We start from the raw sequence: 16,472 nt of genomic DNA, 5'->3' as shown, positions 1-16,472 counted from the left end.
GAATTGTAAATTTCCCATCACTTTTTAATAGCAATATTTCTTTTGGATGTTTAAATATCATCAGTTCGATTGTACCAAATTATTGTAGGTATATACATTCGATTTACATAGGTTTCAAATCGATGAGAAAATTATTAAAGGTAGGATAAATTCGACTTCCTAGATTTGTTTACATACTTTTTTAGTTAGTTACTTTTGTACCACTTAAGTTAATATAAGAGTGTTAAAAAAGAAAAAAGACTCGACTTGAGAACCTCCTCCTTTTTTTGAAGTCGGTTAAAAACAATGTGAATGTGACTTTTTAGAACCTTCAACACTATGCACATAACAGGCGGGATTTGAAACTTTTTAGACCTGAATTATTCCTTCCAAAATTGTCGACCCTAGACTTGTAAAAATTTTATTAAGACGTTTTATGTTTTTTCTCAAATATATCACGGAGTTTAAAGCTGATTTTATTAATACAATTAGATTAAATATCAGACTATATCTTGCAATTAAAAATGTTTGCATATATTAAGGTATAATTGAGAAAAAAAATAAAAACAAAAATCACTAAAATCATTTTTCCTAATTAACTGAATGCGTTTACGAAGCACATAATACCACAGAATACATAATAGTAGCAACAGAAATTGCACTCCTTTGTGTAGGATCAGATGCCGACATTTTAACGGTAATAATAATAATGCAAAATATCCAACGCACATGGTGCATTCGAAATCGCACCTTACTACTACGCTCACAAGAGCGCATTTTTTTTGGGTTTAGAATTGATCTACGTCACCGCTCAAGCGTCAGGGTTGTATGAGCAAAGTAAAATAAATAAAAACTTAATTTTAAGAAGCATTTATTGTATTTACGATTAGAAAACTTTAATCTAGTGGAGTTTGTATAATCGTACCATCTCTAAAGTACCTATTAATAAACTTCAGTGTTGCGATAATTCGAAATTAAACAAACAGTTTTAAAAGGTGTAGTGTCGGAAAATAGACTCGGTGAAGTAAAGTTAATGTTTTTATTAGCTAAAATATTTTTTTTGCTATAGTTTTTTGTCATAAGTATTTCAAAATAATTTATTATTTAAAAAGTGTAGTTTTTTTATTTATTATTTAAATCACTACAGTTAATTATTATTCCTAAATATTACAATTTTTCATTAAAGAAGAATAACAGTGCTGTTGGAACAATAAACCTTGATTGCGACTATGATCGACCGAGCCTGTATAGATACGCGTGTGCAAACAGGCGCGTGGCGGCCCGGACTGATTTGCAACTTGAAGTTGTCGCGCGCTGTAGGTAATTATCTCGGCCGGCATAGGCGAGTGACGGAGGCCTGATAATACGCTTATTACGTGTAGTTTTAAGAGCTCTATGAAGTATTATAACAATTCTGAATTAAATGTTATTAGTTAACGAGTGAGAATATTTTTGCATAATTTTGAAGTAAAAAAATAGGTAACTTTGAATTTTTATACCGCGAAAACTACGTGGAATTTTCAAACGAGAGTTTTACTATCATGTTTGTATAACTGAGCTCTATACGTTTCATCAAATCAATGAGAATGTCCGTTTATACAATCCCATAACACACTGTGCGTAACTATAACAATAATCGGTGTTTTTGTACAGTATTGTTTTGAAACAAGCAATTAATAAAGTTTTAAGAACTTCTATGAAGTCTGTTTCTATAATTATGTTTAAGAAAGCAAAATATGAAAGGATCGGAATTGATAAAAAATCTTTCGGAAATGCGTAGGTAATGTTCATTTTCAGAGGAATAATAAATTTATAGTATGGGACTAGTATTATATTATATGTGGTATGGGCAAGGAAAAGTCAGCATTTTTTTGGCGGCTCCTCACTTAGGCCCGGTTTGATAGCCCGATACTTCTTCGATCCGCTTTGGTGTCAACCGGGCCTTATTTACGTTTCAGTCAAATGACATTTATTGTCGGTCTCAGTTGTCGGTTTATACTGATAGGTATTTTCTATGAATGATAATTAAAGTTATTAAAAAATATAGGGCATACTATTTCATCTTGCGCCATCACTACACAAAGCAAAGGGCCGATTAAAGAGCCGCTCAAACGGTGTCCGACATTAGTATGGGCGAAGGGCCGAAGGGCGCTCGCCAGTCGAGTCACGCTCGCGATGTCCTGTGAGATTCGGGAACGTTCTAGACTAGAATGACCTTTAGGTATCAGATTTGTCTAACTTTTTAAAGCTATTTTACACTTCGTATTCACGAGAATTTGCGATTGCTTTGGATTTTGTTTCGAATCAATTTAATTTGTAGTAAAATTAAAAACTAAAACTTACCTCTAAATTACTCCAATGAAACGTAGGTACCTAATAACTTTTTCAGCAAACCATAAAAAAATCGCAATGGATTCCATAAGCTGACATATTTTAAATAAATTGAAATCTATTATAAATTAAAACTGATTAAAATCGGTAATACACTCGGTATAGGTTGCAAGGGCGATGTAAAAATGAAAACCAAACGTTCACTTAAATATAAATTTATTTATTTTGTGGCGTTATTCATACAACTAAATTAAACCTAATTACAATACACATCCACAGTAACACATTAATACAGAGTACAGTCTGTTATGTAAAGCACGTAATAGAAATGCTTTAGTCGTTTTCTAGCGGTAGGAGATTTCTAAACAAACATTATACCTAATAATGAACTTTACTTTTGTAGATAATGTACGAAATAAAGTTATGTGAGGTCCGATACGCGTAAAAACCAGATCGTGCGTGGGTGGATAATAGACTTCAATTAACAAAGCAATCTTTGAACAACACAAAATATGTGCGTTACAAGAACGTTGTCGTTTTCCACTTTGTCGAACCACACGATAAAATGCCCGGTCATGTAGAAGTTAATTGAATTTTTAAGGTGCCAACACATTTTCTTTTGTATCATTTGTGAAAAAAAAAAGTGTGATCGATCGTTTTGTTCTTCTGGATAATTTTTTTTTGACCACACATTCGTTGTAAATGTTGGATAGAAAACTCCTTTAGTAACCCGAAAAAATAAAATAAATCGACTTTTTTTCAAAAGGCAACACAAGCCCGATATTAACACAAAGACATTACAGGTCGATTTATTTTAAGGGATATTTTATATTAAAGAAAAGCTAGTTTTCTACTGTTAATCCTAAATTGAGACCAGTGCGATATGAGATTATTCTCAATATTTAAACTCTGTACCAAAAACTGATAGAAAAGTCAACAAAAGTTTTGTATATTTATCTGCTATCTCTTTTCTATTTCACTAAAATTGTAACAACACATGCTTTATCTAGCCATGGATCTATAATATTTAATACATAGTAAAAAGTTGCAACGTCGCGAATATAATAGTGGCAACACATACGTTACTCGTTCCCAGTAATTTTAGTGTTGCCATGCTGTAGATTGCTTGATAATGTGCTAATTGAAAAATACTACACTAAAAATACATGATGCAATCATTTATGACTATGACTACCTTCAGAGAATAGTTCTAAGAGTCAACTGTTATAAGTATAAATAGATCAATGACTACATACAAGCAATATGGTCACATTTGCTGCATCTTTAACAAAGCTATTGGTTTAAGGCATCTTTGATTACAGTCAGTTTTATTATTTTATTTTGGTACCATCAAACATTACCCTTTCAGTACTGGCAACATGCTTTCATCTATAACTAGCGCTATCCTAAGTATTTTTTTCGGTTTTCGTTTTATAACATTATAAATTACATACCACCTTAACAACAAACAAGATATTATTTATACATCACATATCCAACGGCGGTTGGATGCACAAGAAAATCTTACATCTATGCAATATAGAGAATCGTAAGTAATACATGTGTTTCAACAACATTATTGTAATTATTAAAGAATACATGTAGTTTTATTGTGTAGGAACCCAACATTATTTTCAGATTTAAGCTTCTGGCATACAAGCGGCATAAATTTGACGTTTTATACTTTTTATGAGATGTAAAATTTTGTATAGCAATAGGGACGGTGACGAACTAAATTGCAGGCCTGTGTATGCCACAGTGGTAAACGGTTTGAGCCTGCCCAGCCAGTGCACTAGCAAAGTGTTGTTTAGTGACGATAAAGGTTTATTTATTTATTTAGTCATTATTTGTATGCCAGACGCTGGTCTTACATTTTAAGTCTTGTCTTAAACTTGGTAATGGAAAAATATCGCAATTGTAACCTTATGTTTGTTGCCTCTTTAATTAGGGACATCTTTTTCCTTCCTTAGTAAATGAAACGGACTACAAATTTTTAGCTGTACTTATTGCTATGTATTTTGCTACCTAAAAGTGTAATACAAATAATTTAGTTATGCCAATCGTAATGCTTTACAATAAGTGCTTAGCTTAAACCGAAAATAAAGATCCTCAGAAATATTTTTACATCCTATGGACCTCTCCAAAGTACTAAAATTACTTTGTTCTTGAAATACAAGTGCAAAATTTATTATTTAAATATTTTAAATAACCTCTCAAAAACATCAAAAAGAAAAATAAGATAATAGTAATTCATACTAAGGTAACTTGCATTAGATGAAGAATACTAATCTAAAAAAAATTATCGTGTTTTATATTTTTCAATATAAAATAATGAAAGAGCAGGTAAAAGAATGAGACCAACGGATCAAGTGCAATAAAAAATAAATGACAGAAAATGATTTAAAAGAAAACAACAATTAGTGCAGTAATTCACTGCCTAGTAATAAAATATATCATTTTGTTTTGTGAGTTAACTACTGAGTGAGTTAAGTAAACTGTGTAATAATTATTTTCATGTTCATTGTTATATTCACAGCGTTAACATCATACACTAATCTTGCAAAGTTAATAACATTGTAGTTTGTTTTCCTTCTTGCTAGATATATTTGTGAAGTTACCTTTCGAAAGAATGCTGAAATGTGTCAGAATGTAAAACGTGTCTGTACAATTACTAATCGGCTCTCTCTCTCACATCTGCGGGAGGAACTCGATGGGAGTTGCGAACTTGAAGTCATCGGGGAACAGTTTGGCAGCAAACGGATACATTAGTTTGTAAGACTGCCGGATGGTCACGTCTGCTACTCCAGCGATGTCACCAATCTCTTTCTGGCTGCGTTTGTCTTCGGATGCCTGGAATTTATTGAAAAAGGTACAGTATAATACTATATAAATAAATAAAAAAAAAGAGTTAAGGAGAGTGATTGACTGTAGACAGAGATCACTAGACTAATTGCATATTAAATTAACAGTAAATACCATTAACCTCAACAGATAATCCAACGTACTCAACTATTAATTTCATTGTTAATTACCTATCACGATTTTAAACTGTATCAACTACCTATATGTATGATTTAAATAAGTAATTTAATAATTTACCTGTGAAGCCATGTAAATAGCAGCTGCTGCGACCGAGATAGGGCTGCGTCCAGACACAATATCCAGCTCCCCTGCTTTCCTTGCGATATGCGTGGCTGCTTTTTGTACGGAATTGGGCAGGCCCAGGTTTGAACAGAACCGGGACATGAAATCAGCAGTTGTAATCAGATCCACCGAGGTCTCCAGAGCCTTGAGGATGAGCTTGAAACATCTGCCTATCTCTTTCTTGCTTATTTTGCTGACAGCGCAGATTTCTTTGAAAGTACGAGGCACTCCTTCCTGTCGACAAGCTATGTACAGACAGGCAGATGCGATGGCATCATTCGCTCTTCCCTTCAAGTTTTTGCCATCATGCACCTGAAAATATAATAAATAAGGAAAATAAAATTAAAAACCAGTCTTTGGACTCACAAGTCTCACAAAAATCCAAACTGATAATGAACAGTATCAGTTGCATACATATTTTTACAATTACTTTGGCAATATAATTTACATATTATACCAACCAAACACTTAATACATTAATATGATAAGTGGTGTAGGTAATTGGATCACCTGATACATATTTATTAAGCCAGCAAGTGTTTGTTAATTGTAAATAATAATGCAATTAAACTACAATTTTGCCAGGGAACTTGTGTAAAATTATAAAATACTAGCTGACCCGGCGAACTTCGTACCGCCTTAGCGTAGAGATTTTCTTTATATTTTTTTCCGTAAAAACCTTGTACAGAGTATTAGAAAACTACAAAAAAAAATTCAGCCAAATCGGTCAAGCCGTTTTCATGTTATGTCGTGACAACGGAAAACGGGTTTCATTTTTATATATATAGATAGACTAGCTTTCCGCCCGCGGCTTCGCCCGCGTGGCATTTTGTGTCACAGAAAATGCCACGCGTGAAACTTTATCGCGCGCGTCCTTGTTTTAAAAACCGGGATAAAAACTATCCTATGTCCTTTCCCGGGACTCAAACTATCTCCCTGCCAAATTTCATCAAAATCGGTTCAGTGGTTTAGGCGTTAAAGCGAGACAGACAGACAGTTACTTTCGCATTTATAATATTAGTATAGATAGAATACTCACCTGTTTGAACAAATTGTTAGCCCTGTCTACAATAGTTTTGGGTAAGTTTATCCTGTCTGCCATTGTGTTTATCTCCCTGAAGGCGTTGATGAGGGCTCTGTCGGTGCTGCTGATGTTCCTTCGGTTCTGGTACTTGGAGACTCCGAAGCTGTCGAATGAAGCGTCACCTCTGCCGGGCCCAATGATGGTGGACAGGTCACCTCCAGACAATAGGGGGTTTTCCGGCCCACCAACACGGGAAGGGTCCACGCCTGATTTCTCATTGCTGAACGTACGCCACTCTGACCCAACATCTATAACTCTGAAATCATTATTATAACGCAATTCAGTGATTGGTTCTGTTCAAAATCAATTAGACACAGTTTGTAATTTATGCATTGGGAATTTAGTGTGTAAACAACATTTAAAAAAGACCATTTTGTTTTCAGTTTAGCCCTTGTTATTCTTTACTTACATTTACTGCATCATAATAATCTTAGTACTTATAAATATGAAATAAATGTAAATCGTTGTCGTTTAATTAGTAATTCTTTTTTAATTTAGCTACCCTGCAATGTCCATGAAACTTGTTTTACAAAATGCGCGAGAAATAACGAAACTTACCTGTCACCAACTACAAGACCGCATTCCGAACATATCATGTCCCCTGCCCTGTAGTCCTCAATAAGTGGGGCGTCGGGATGAGCATAGCACACCACTTTATTCGCTTCAATTCTAAAATCACAAAGAAAGTAGCTCAAGTAAGTAATCACCCAACAAGTAGAAATCGCACCATCAGGTATCAATTATTGCGCTGCTATTCACTTAATTGCCACCAACGACAACTTACGTAAAGCCATAGCGAAATTTAACTTTATTCTGCTGTACAATAGTAAAATTACTTGCTTTTGAACGAAATAAGAATAAAAATAAATCAGAAAAACAGACCTCGACGTGCTCGCCATGATTGTCAAGTTGTCATAGACAAAGTTTGTGTTTTTCTTTCACCTTGACGCATTATGCTTTTGCCAATTTCATAGACAATTTTAAATTGATTTAAAGCATGTGCTCATAAAATTAAAAGTTAATAATTTATTTTAGTAGGTACTAGTGTTTTAATAACTATCTACTACTTTCTTTCCTAAATCTTTTCCCGTTATTTGAAGATTTGAATCCTCCAAACTCTGAACACTGGGACGCGTGACTTGACTCCACAAAAATTCTAAACTTTAACAACAGATGGCGTTAGTAGGCAGTCGTCGTTGGCTCTTCATAAAAATATTCGAGTCATGAATGTTTCCTTTTGGTATAATTATATAGTACTATACTCTATGATGAATGTTGGTATGATCATGGGTTCGATACCGTGGTAATTGGTGGTGATGCTAATTGCTAAACTAAAAGTAAGTATTGAAGAAAATTCAATCGCTTCCATCGTCTTGTACCTACTTCATCTTAAATAAGAAGGACCGAATGAATGTTTAGGCTAGTCTACCTAACTTATCAATAGCCTTAGATTTATTAATCTAAGCCTACAAAACATCATCTTAATATTTTGGACTATGTTTATTTCCCTAGTAACTTTATTTATTCAGATTTTATTTAAAAACTCTCAAACAAACTAATAAAACTCATTTTATTTTGCAAATAGGCTTTAAAAAATATACATACTTTTACACGTCCTAGTGATAACCCTACCACTGTCCACTACTGCTTCGGGACATTAAGTATCTACTTACTTACTTGGCCAGTGCTGGGAAGAAGCAGCGCAAGAATTGTCAGCCTCTTTTTCAAGGGTTCACAGTCTTTAAATTAAAGGGTAGGTAGGCAGTTAAAAATTCCAAACATTTTTATCTTTTTAAGTAATCATCAACTTTATTTTCAGAATCACACCAGTACAAACCATAAAATCTGATTTTTAAACGTGTTAAGTATTTGCCAACTTGATTAGTTTAGTTTATGCAACTTAATTTATAATTAGTACTTACTTAACAATCAAATGAGTAATGTAATAGGTACATAGGTATAGGTACTTAATGGCCTAATCAACAACTGAGCAAAAATTAAAAGATTTCGGAACTCGTACCTACCTACGACCTACACAGACATCAAGTAAAGCTTAACACTATGTCGTTTATAATAGGTGCGATTTTACAACAAAAATATGTAAGTCTGATGTGCTGTCGACTATAGGTATTTTACAGCTAAAGTAGGTCAGTGGGTCATTGAGAGTACTGCACGATTTAATGTAACAATTTTTGCCAATGTGTAATATAGGGTAATTGCGCCGGTTTTCCGTCCAGCTCCTGTTTTCGTCCATTTGACCGACTTGCCACAAACAAATACGGAAAATTAGAATACAAACCTAACTTTCCGTGCAAGTTTGGACTTGTTACAATCTATAATACAAGAACCAATTAAAAAAATATTTAATTACCAACTGCTTTTATACATTAGATGAATTCTTTAATAGTAAACAAACTCTTTTAAGATAAGGCATCTCATAATGTAAGTTGCTAGACCTAAGTTTAGACTAGTCCTCTCTCACCACTAATATTGCAATACCCATTAACGGGTTATTAAGTTATAAGCTCATTATTTAGATTAAGACCCAATTGTAAACACTTGATATGCAATAAAAATTTTGAATTTGAATTTGAATTTAATATCTAAGTAACAGATCTGCCTACATCAAAATGTAATTTGACAAGTAATAACTCCAAAAAAATCTACGGAAGTTGCTGCTGCACACAGGTGAATGGATAACGTCGTCAAGTTAGAAAAAAAAACGTGCCGGTAGGGAACTTTCATGGTATGTTTAATTACTGTTTTAGCTACTTTACGTAATGTTTTTGGCACGTATGTCTAATTATTAGCATAATAAAACCGAAGACCTTTGGGGAATCTCTGTCAGTATTATTGGGACAATTATTGACACCATAGCTCCTCACCTTGCATTCATTTTTAACACATGCATTGATCAAGGTTGCTTTCCTAGTTTAATGAAATTAAGTAAAATAATCCCATTGTTTAAGGCTGGTGATAAATGTGACCCCTCTAATTTTCGGCCGATTTCTATTTTACCAGTACTTAGCAAAATTTTTGAGAAAATTATATTTCATCAACTTCTTTCTCATTTTATTTTCAACAAATTACTTCACAATAAACAATTTGGTTTTACCAAAGGTAGAAGTACTACTGACGCTGGAGTAGCACTACTGAAACACGTCTTTGATGCTTGGGAGAGTAAAAAAGACGCTGTTGGTATTTTTTGTGACCTTTCAAAAGCGTTTGATTGTGTAGACCACCAAACCTTACTAAAAAAATTGCGACATTATGGTGTTTCGGATGAGGCACTTGATCTGTTGAACTCGTATCTCACAGGCAGAAAGCAAAAAGTTTGTATTAATGGAACTGAGTCTTCTGGAGCACCTCTTACCATGGGTGTGCCACAGGGATCGATATTGGGACCTTTGCTATTTCTTATTTATCGTTGTTGTGTTTTCGTCCATGACGTCATGAGCAAGCACTGGGGTGGACTCAAACCAAAATTAGCTATTCCTGTAGATTAGTTTTCGTCCATTTGTCCTTCGACCTATTGCAATATTTTCCTGAATTTAGGTAAGAAACTTATTTAAATATTTTTGATATCATTTGAAAGCTAACAAAATTACCTTTCAAATGATATACCACAATCCATAGTTACTGTATTGTAGAATTGATTTTAAGTTAATAATTCAACTGCACCCTTTTTTCTACACAGTGGTCGAAAAATAGCGTACACTAGGACGAAAACTGATTTTTTTGGACGAAAACTAGTGAAATCGCCTCTTTTGCATAAAATATTTTTTATAATAAATCCCGTGGTATTTACTTATTGTCATATAATATTAACGTAAAGTAGACTATATAAGGACTAAAATGACATATGATACATATGAGTAAGTGTATTTTAAGATATTCATTTCGCATCACAAAGTTGGCAACTCCGATAATTGGACGAGAACTAACGCACTTACCCTACGAAATTGTGATTCTTACCAACCCGTTATGTGTTCATCGCTCCGTATTTAGAATGAATCATTTCATTTCTATTCAGGGATTTAGAAATTTCAACAAAAAGTTGTTTCGCATTGTGCCCGTAACTTTTACGTTCGTAATGAATCCGCGTGATTTTTATACAAAAGTGAATTTGCAAGCATTTTGATTACCAAACAGTGAAACGTGGCACACCCCTCTTAGCACACTTTTCAATTGACGTGTAAGAAAGGGTTCGAAAAGTTTGGTAGAGCGATGTGACGTCACGGGCGTTCGAAACGTAACATGGCGTGGGCTAGGCTAGGCAGGTCGAGCGTGATCCGTGACGTAGCAGAAGCACAACACGTGTGCCAGTAACGCAATGGATGAACGAAACACTGGATGGCGTTAAGGAAAACTTTACTGTGTACGAAATTGACGTAGTCGTTTCCATTGCGACAAGCCCTCGGCGTCATTGATAAGAAGAAACTGTGGGGAAATTTGATAAAAATTAACCTGCCTCCTTTGATAGATGTTTGACGAGTATTTCCACTATTTTCCACCACAAAACTTTATCTAACAGTGCTGCTGCAGAGCCTCATCTCTTAAGAACAAACTTTAAAATTATGAAAAATACTTGAACACACTAGGTGAGGAAAAAGCTGGAGGCTTTATTACGACTATTCATACTATGTACATGATTATCTACTTACTATGAAGATCAAAAACTAAGCAACCAGTTCGAAATTTTGAAAGTCTGAGCCAGTGTAACCGAAAACACCAAGCTCTCTACATCGTAGTTATGAGAAATGAGGAAACAAGAAGAAGCGTCATGACATGGTATGCAAGGTTGCACTATTAACCTTCAGTATTAGGCAACAATCACAAAATGAGGCAGATTCGTCAATAAAAAACCCATAAAAAGTTAAGTAAACAATCCAATTAGATTTTACATTAATGACAGATTTTGTAAATGTGGAATGTGACACTTCCATTTAACTAGCTATTGTTCAATAGACTGCAAACTACATGTCAATTGCAGAACAAACAAATAGCAGGTAGGTAGCGGCTAGTTTTACCACACGACTCGGTTTTTTGCGGACGTTTTGAATTTTTTCATTAACATCACCGCACATTCAATACAAGCACCTTGCTCGTATTTTTTTAAATAAAATCACCCACTATTATAGCTACCAATGAAGGCTATCAGGCCACCCCCAAAGCCTTCGTAACCTTGAATCAGTTATAGGTCTGTCGTTAGGTCGCTTCAGTCTTGTGCTGAATGAACTGAAAACGATTTTGCGTAGGTGTCTAGAGGAGTGTGGGGGTGGCTTCTCAATACTAATATAGAACGACCCTGATCTGATCTCGTCGCTCTACATTATTATTCCCGAAGGTTCTAACTTCACTTTGTAATTAGAATACTGAACAACAAGCACAAAAAACTGAAATAGCAATGCTATCTCGTGAAATTCTCACCATTTATTTATTTATTTATTCATAAATTGCAATTTAATACATAGTTACCTTAAGAAACTTAAAACTAGTCTAAGCTACTTATGTACTATGTACACCCGGTTGGGTACAGCAATCCACTCTAATACAATATAAAATATTATAAGTACCTACTTTCAAACTTATATTAAACAGTACTTACTATTTTATTATACATTTATATAATAATATTATATGAAAAAGTTTTAAACTGATTTAGATTTCATTCATCTACATCCACTGCTCAACAGAGGCCTCCCCTAATAATGCTTTCCATGTTGCCCAGTTGGTAGCAGCCTGCGTCCAACGCCTGATACCTTTACGATATCGTCGGTCCACCTTGTTGGTGGACGTCCCACGCAGATTCTGAACGCTGAAAGATTTCATTAGTTTCAGCCTAATTACGTTCACAGCCGAACAAAGTTCTTCTCCATGGATTTCCACACAGGCGCTGATCCACCGTTGTGGGCACTGTGGGCATGCCCACAACCCTAATTTGCTTGTTTTAATATTATGATCTATTGATAAGATCGATAGGCGGATGATAAAAACGGCTGACTGATGAGCCTTTAAAAAATCGAGCGTGATTTGGATCACAGCCGTTCCACTAAAACGCCGCCGCCATCACACCGATAACTTGGCGCTACAACCGCGCCTGCCCAAGTCCAGTTTGATTTGATGATGTAAAAAATATCAAATTAAAAAATTGTTCAAAACACAGGTAAGTCCATGATTGTTCATCAGTTAGTACTCAATCCAACTCTCACTTTGCTAATTTTTGATGGCTGTGCCCACAACCTTTTTTGAGGGCTGGATCCGCGCCTGTTTCCACAACGACCTGCGCTGCGTGCATTTAGGTGGGTACTTCTTAGATTTAGTCAGATTTATTCTTATGAAGTCCTGAAGAATTTCAGCAGTTTTATGGCCACAACCATTCCACCTACTGCCAATATAATCGCCACACGGCTGTGGGCGTGAAGTGGTCTAAATATCTCCGTTAATATTTTGGCAAAACTAAATACTGAATTCCCAAATTAATAGACATTGTCATGCCAAGCAAGTGACACAAATACCTATCTTATTATTATTATCTGAAACTGAAACTAATATCCAACTGAAACCTGTTGCAAATACTTAATTACCTATCTATTTTAACTTTGTATGGTACTTTTTCTTAGGTGAAGCCCCTCGATATAATAATAGTGAATAAATAATAGAAAACAAGTTTGTGAATCGTCTTATAACTTGCATTATTATTACCTGCTTTATGTGACCTTGTATTTTATTTGGCTTCGATTATGTATCAAACTGTGTATTTTTCCAAACGCATAGGTATTTGAGATTTTTTTTGCTTTTAAAAATAAATTAAATCTTTCCGCGAGCAAGCCGAGGCAAAGAGGCAATCGGGTAAAGGTCGACCAAAAATAAAATTAAATAATTTTCCAAAATGCGAGCTTTGTCTCTTTTGATTCGTGAGTGTAACGGCTCTAAAAAACAGGTTAGTAAAATACATACATTCCTAAATAGATAGATTGATTGATGAAAATTCATTACTATTATCTAACCTGGGTAATTTCAGCGATTTTGCAAAGCAGTCTGTTGTCTCGTCAAAATTATTGTATCTTTCTAAAGCCAATAATAGTAAGTAGATGGAGAATTCTAAAGTCTTTATGTTTACTAACATGAAATACAAACAGCGCTGCAGCGTAGAGCCTCTAAGGGACTAGAATATAGATGGAATACGAAATAAGACTTAGGTATAACGAATTTTACATTGTCCAGACTCTACACTAGTAAATATAGGTAGGTAATATTAGTTTCGATTCGATAAAGTTGCACTGGTAGGTACATCTGCAGGGATCGATGCGATTTCGATAATCTCTATCGAATTAGATTGCATTGTCTAGAGTAGAGACACTTTATTACGTAAGTAACTGAAGAGGAATTAGGATCTTATTTGATCCGAAATTCGGTTGAACCCGTCGAAGTATCTTATCAGTTCAGTACCAATCATTAGGCCCCAATAAATTAGGCTTATAACATTCGCAAACATTAACCGAGCCCTAAAGGGCCTTGCTTAATCCTTTTACTATTCAGTTGACCTACGACTAGCGTCGCTCATTCGTGGATCTGCCATAGGATAATCAACTTTAAAACTGGTTAATAAAAGCGTTTTATAATTAAGAATGCAACGCTACACGGCGTCCACCCGTTGCCCTTGGCAGAGCGGGTTTTAAGTTACATTGTGACAAGTTTACTTTTGCAAAATTCGAGGACACTGCAGATGATGTGAAGTCATTATTATGCACATCATCAGTAAAGATATATATAGGAAACACATCATCTTTACACGCCTAAACTTGTTAAAAAATAAACTCATCATCATCATCATTTCAGCCATAGGACGTCCACTGCTGAACATAGGCCTCCTCCAATGCTTTCCACGTTGATCGATTGGTAGCGGCCTGCGTCCAGCGCTCCCTGCTACCTTAAAATAAACTAACGAGGGTTAAAATTAACAAACAACATTGTTGTCTTAACACTTAAATCTTAATTAATTGAGAAACAAGTAAATACTTAAATATTACGGTAATATCTCTATTACTTCATTTAAGTTGATGTAATCAAATTAATCGTTTATTGAATTATGCTAATGTGTGTTACTAATAAATAAAAAATATTATTACCTACATACGTAGGTATAATGTTTATTTTTGAGAAGTTTGAATTGCATTTGATGTTGTTGGTTAATGAAAAATGTAACTGTTAAAATAATTACGGGGCACATAGCTCGTAGAGACGATGGCCGTTGGGGCAGAAAAGTTCTCGAGTGGCGACCACGGGCTGGAAGACGTAGCGTGGGCAGGCCTCCTACTAGGTGGACCGACGATCTGGTAAAGGTCGCGGGAAGAGCCTAGATGCGGGCAGCGCAGGACCGTGCATTGTGGAAAACCTTGGAGGAGGCCTTTGTCCAGCAGTGGACGTCATTTGGCTGAAACGAACGAACGAACGAAAATAATTTATGAAAATATAATTTGATAGTAGAGAACCGGTAGATGGTAGAGCACCTTGTCGACGATTTATTGTAAGTAACCTTTCGAGACGAAAATAATTTCATGCACGTCGGAATATTTTAACGATGAATTTGAACTTTGAAGAATATCTGATAATAGGCAGGGGAGACCGAGGTGAGTTGTAACAGAGGAGAGTTGTGAAATTGACGAATTTTGGAAACCTAATAACAACAGCGAGCTCACAACAGCGCGCATTTCATTTGTTAGCTCGAGACTCCAACTAAAATACTTGCACTGTTACGAGCTCGCTAATTTAATAAGTTCCAAAAAATCGACAATGTTACAACACAGCTCTCCTCTGTTACAACTCACCCCAGTCTCCTACTTACACAAATAGTACAGTAACGGGCTTTCGTAAAGCAGGAGTCAGCAGGACATGGGCAAACATCCTGTTGACCATAATAATGGAACCGACTCGGCAAACACCCCTCCGATTGAACCTTCGGTGTCATGACATACCAATATTGACAGAAGATATAGTAGCCACTTCCTTTCCAAAGCTTCTATTTCACTTAAAATGTCACTGATTTCTCCAGATTTATTAAAAAACAGCAAATACAGACGGTACCTCAAACTGAATGTGCCTGTGTAGCTGTACTAAGTGCTATATTGCAGTAAAAATTTATAGTTTAATATGCTTTCTTTCGATAGAATAATTTGATCCTCAAGACAATGTTTTAATTAAGACACATTTACTGAAAATTTCAGTACCTTGTCATCAAAAGAGGATGGACTCTACATTCACTTACTAACAAAATTCTTGTGTTTTTATGTGAGGCTGAGGACACAGGGGTGTATTAATATAATGTAGTGTAAACCATTTTTATGAATAGCTAATTTAGCCTTCTTATTCGTCAAGTAATTGCTTATAACTCATTGCTATTTTACACGACTCAATCGTGGAGAGGGTAAATAGTCTATGATTAGTTAAAAGTACCTACCTACTAGAAAACAAAAAAAAATATTGTGAAAATGTTTTTTCTTCTGAATTTTGTTGGGAAATCCAAAAAGTAAGTTCCTAAGCAGAACAATTTATGGTGAAAATGTTTTTTCTTCTGATTAGTTGGGAAATTCCCCTTCATGGATTTTCCAACTTTTACCTTTTAAATCCATTATTGTGATAATAAAGCACATACATAAGTTATTAGCATCGTACAAGTAAATGGAATCCCCGATTCTGATAAGTCACGTAAACAACCAAAATCATCTTAACCAATATTAACACTCTTATGTAACATCCTTACGAACATAATAATAGACGAGTGTTACTGATTATACTGAACGTAACGAATTTCAAATCATGAATTATTTCGTTTAGGCGTTACCATTCACTGAGCAGTGCTAAATATTGTCTGTTTGGGTTTTATATGCCCATTTTCACCATCAATCCCTAATTTTTAAGTGACCCCTATGAA

The 16,472-nt window shown here is 34.9% G+C and overlaps 1 protein-coding gene across 1 annotated transcript; it reads right to left on the bottom strand.

Annotated features, from left to right (window-relative positions):
• Positions 1–2,509: 2,509 nt before the first annotated feature.
• TfIIB (transcription factor IIB) lies at positions 2,510–7,510 on the bottom strand. The gene is made up of 5 exons (XM_028301068.1): positions 7,421–7,510; positions 7,097–7,207; positions 6,494–6,794; positions 5,410–5,766; positions 2,510–5,160 (listed from the first exon to the last, which is right to left on the bottom strand). Exons 1-5 carry the CDS (start codon positions 7,435–7,437, stop codon positions 4,999–5,001), a joined length of 948 nt encoding a protein of 315 aa, XP_028156869.1. The 5' UTR covers positions 7,438–7,510; the 3' UTR covers positions 2,510–4,998.
• Positions 7,511–16,472: the final 8,962 nt, after the last annotated feature.

The sequence above is a fragment of the Ostrinia furnacalis genome, unplaced genomic scaffold (genome assembly GCF_004193835.3).
Source record: "Ostrinia furnacalis isolate ACB-3 unplaced genomic scaffold, ASM419383v2 OfSCF0866, whole genome shotgun sequence".
Lineage (NCBI taxonomy): Eukaryota > Metazoa > Arthropoda > Insecta > Lepidoptera > Crambidae > Ostrinia > Ostrinia furnacalis.
This window is presented reverse-complemented; position numbering and strand designations above follow the sequence as displayed.

Bases quoted from the DNA above. Each gene is read 5' to 3' on its own strand.
- TfIIB (XM_028301068.1), bottom strand. The intron at 6,795-7,096 runs GTAAGTTTCGTT...TAATGATTTCAG, and splicing joins GGTCTTGTAGTTGGTGACAG to AGTTATAGATGTTGGGTCAG. The intron at 5,161-5,409 runs GTAAATTATTAA...AATAAATTCCAG, and splicing joins CTATTTACATGGCTTCACAG to GCATCCGAAGACAAACGCAG.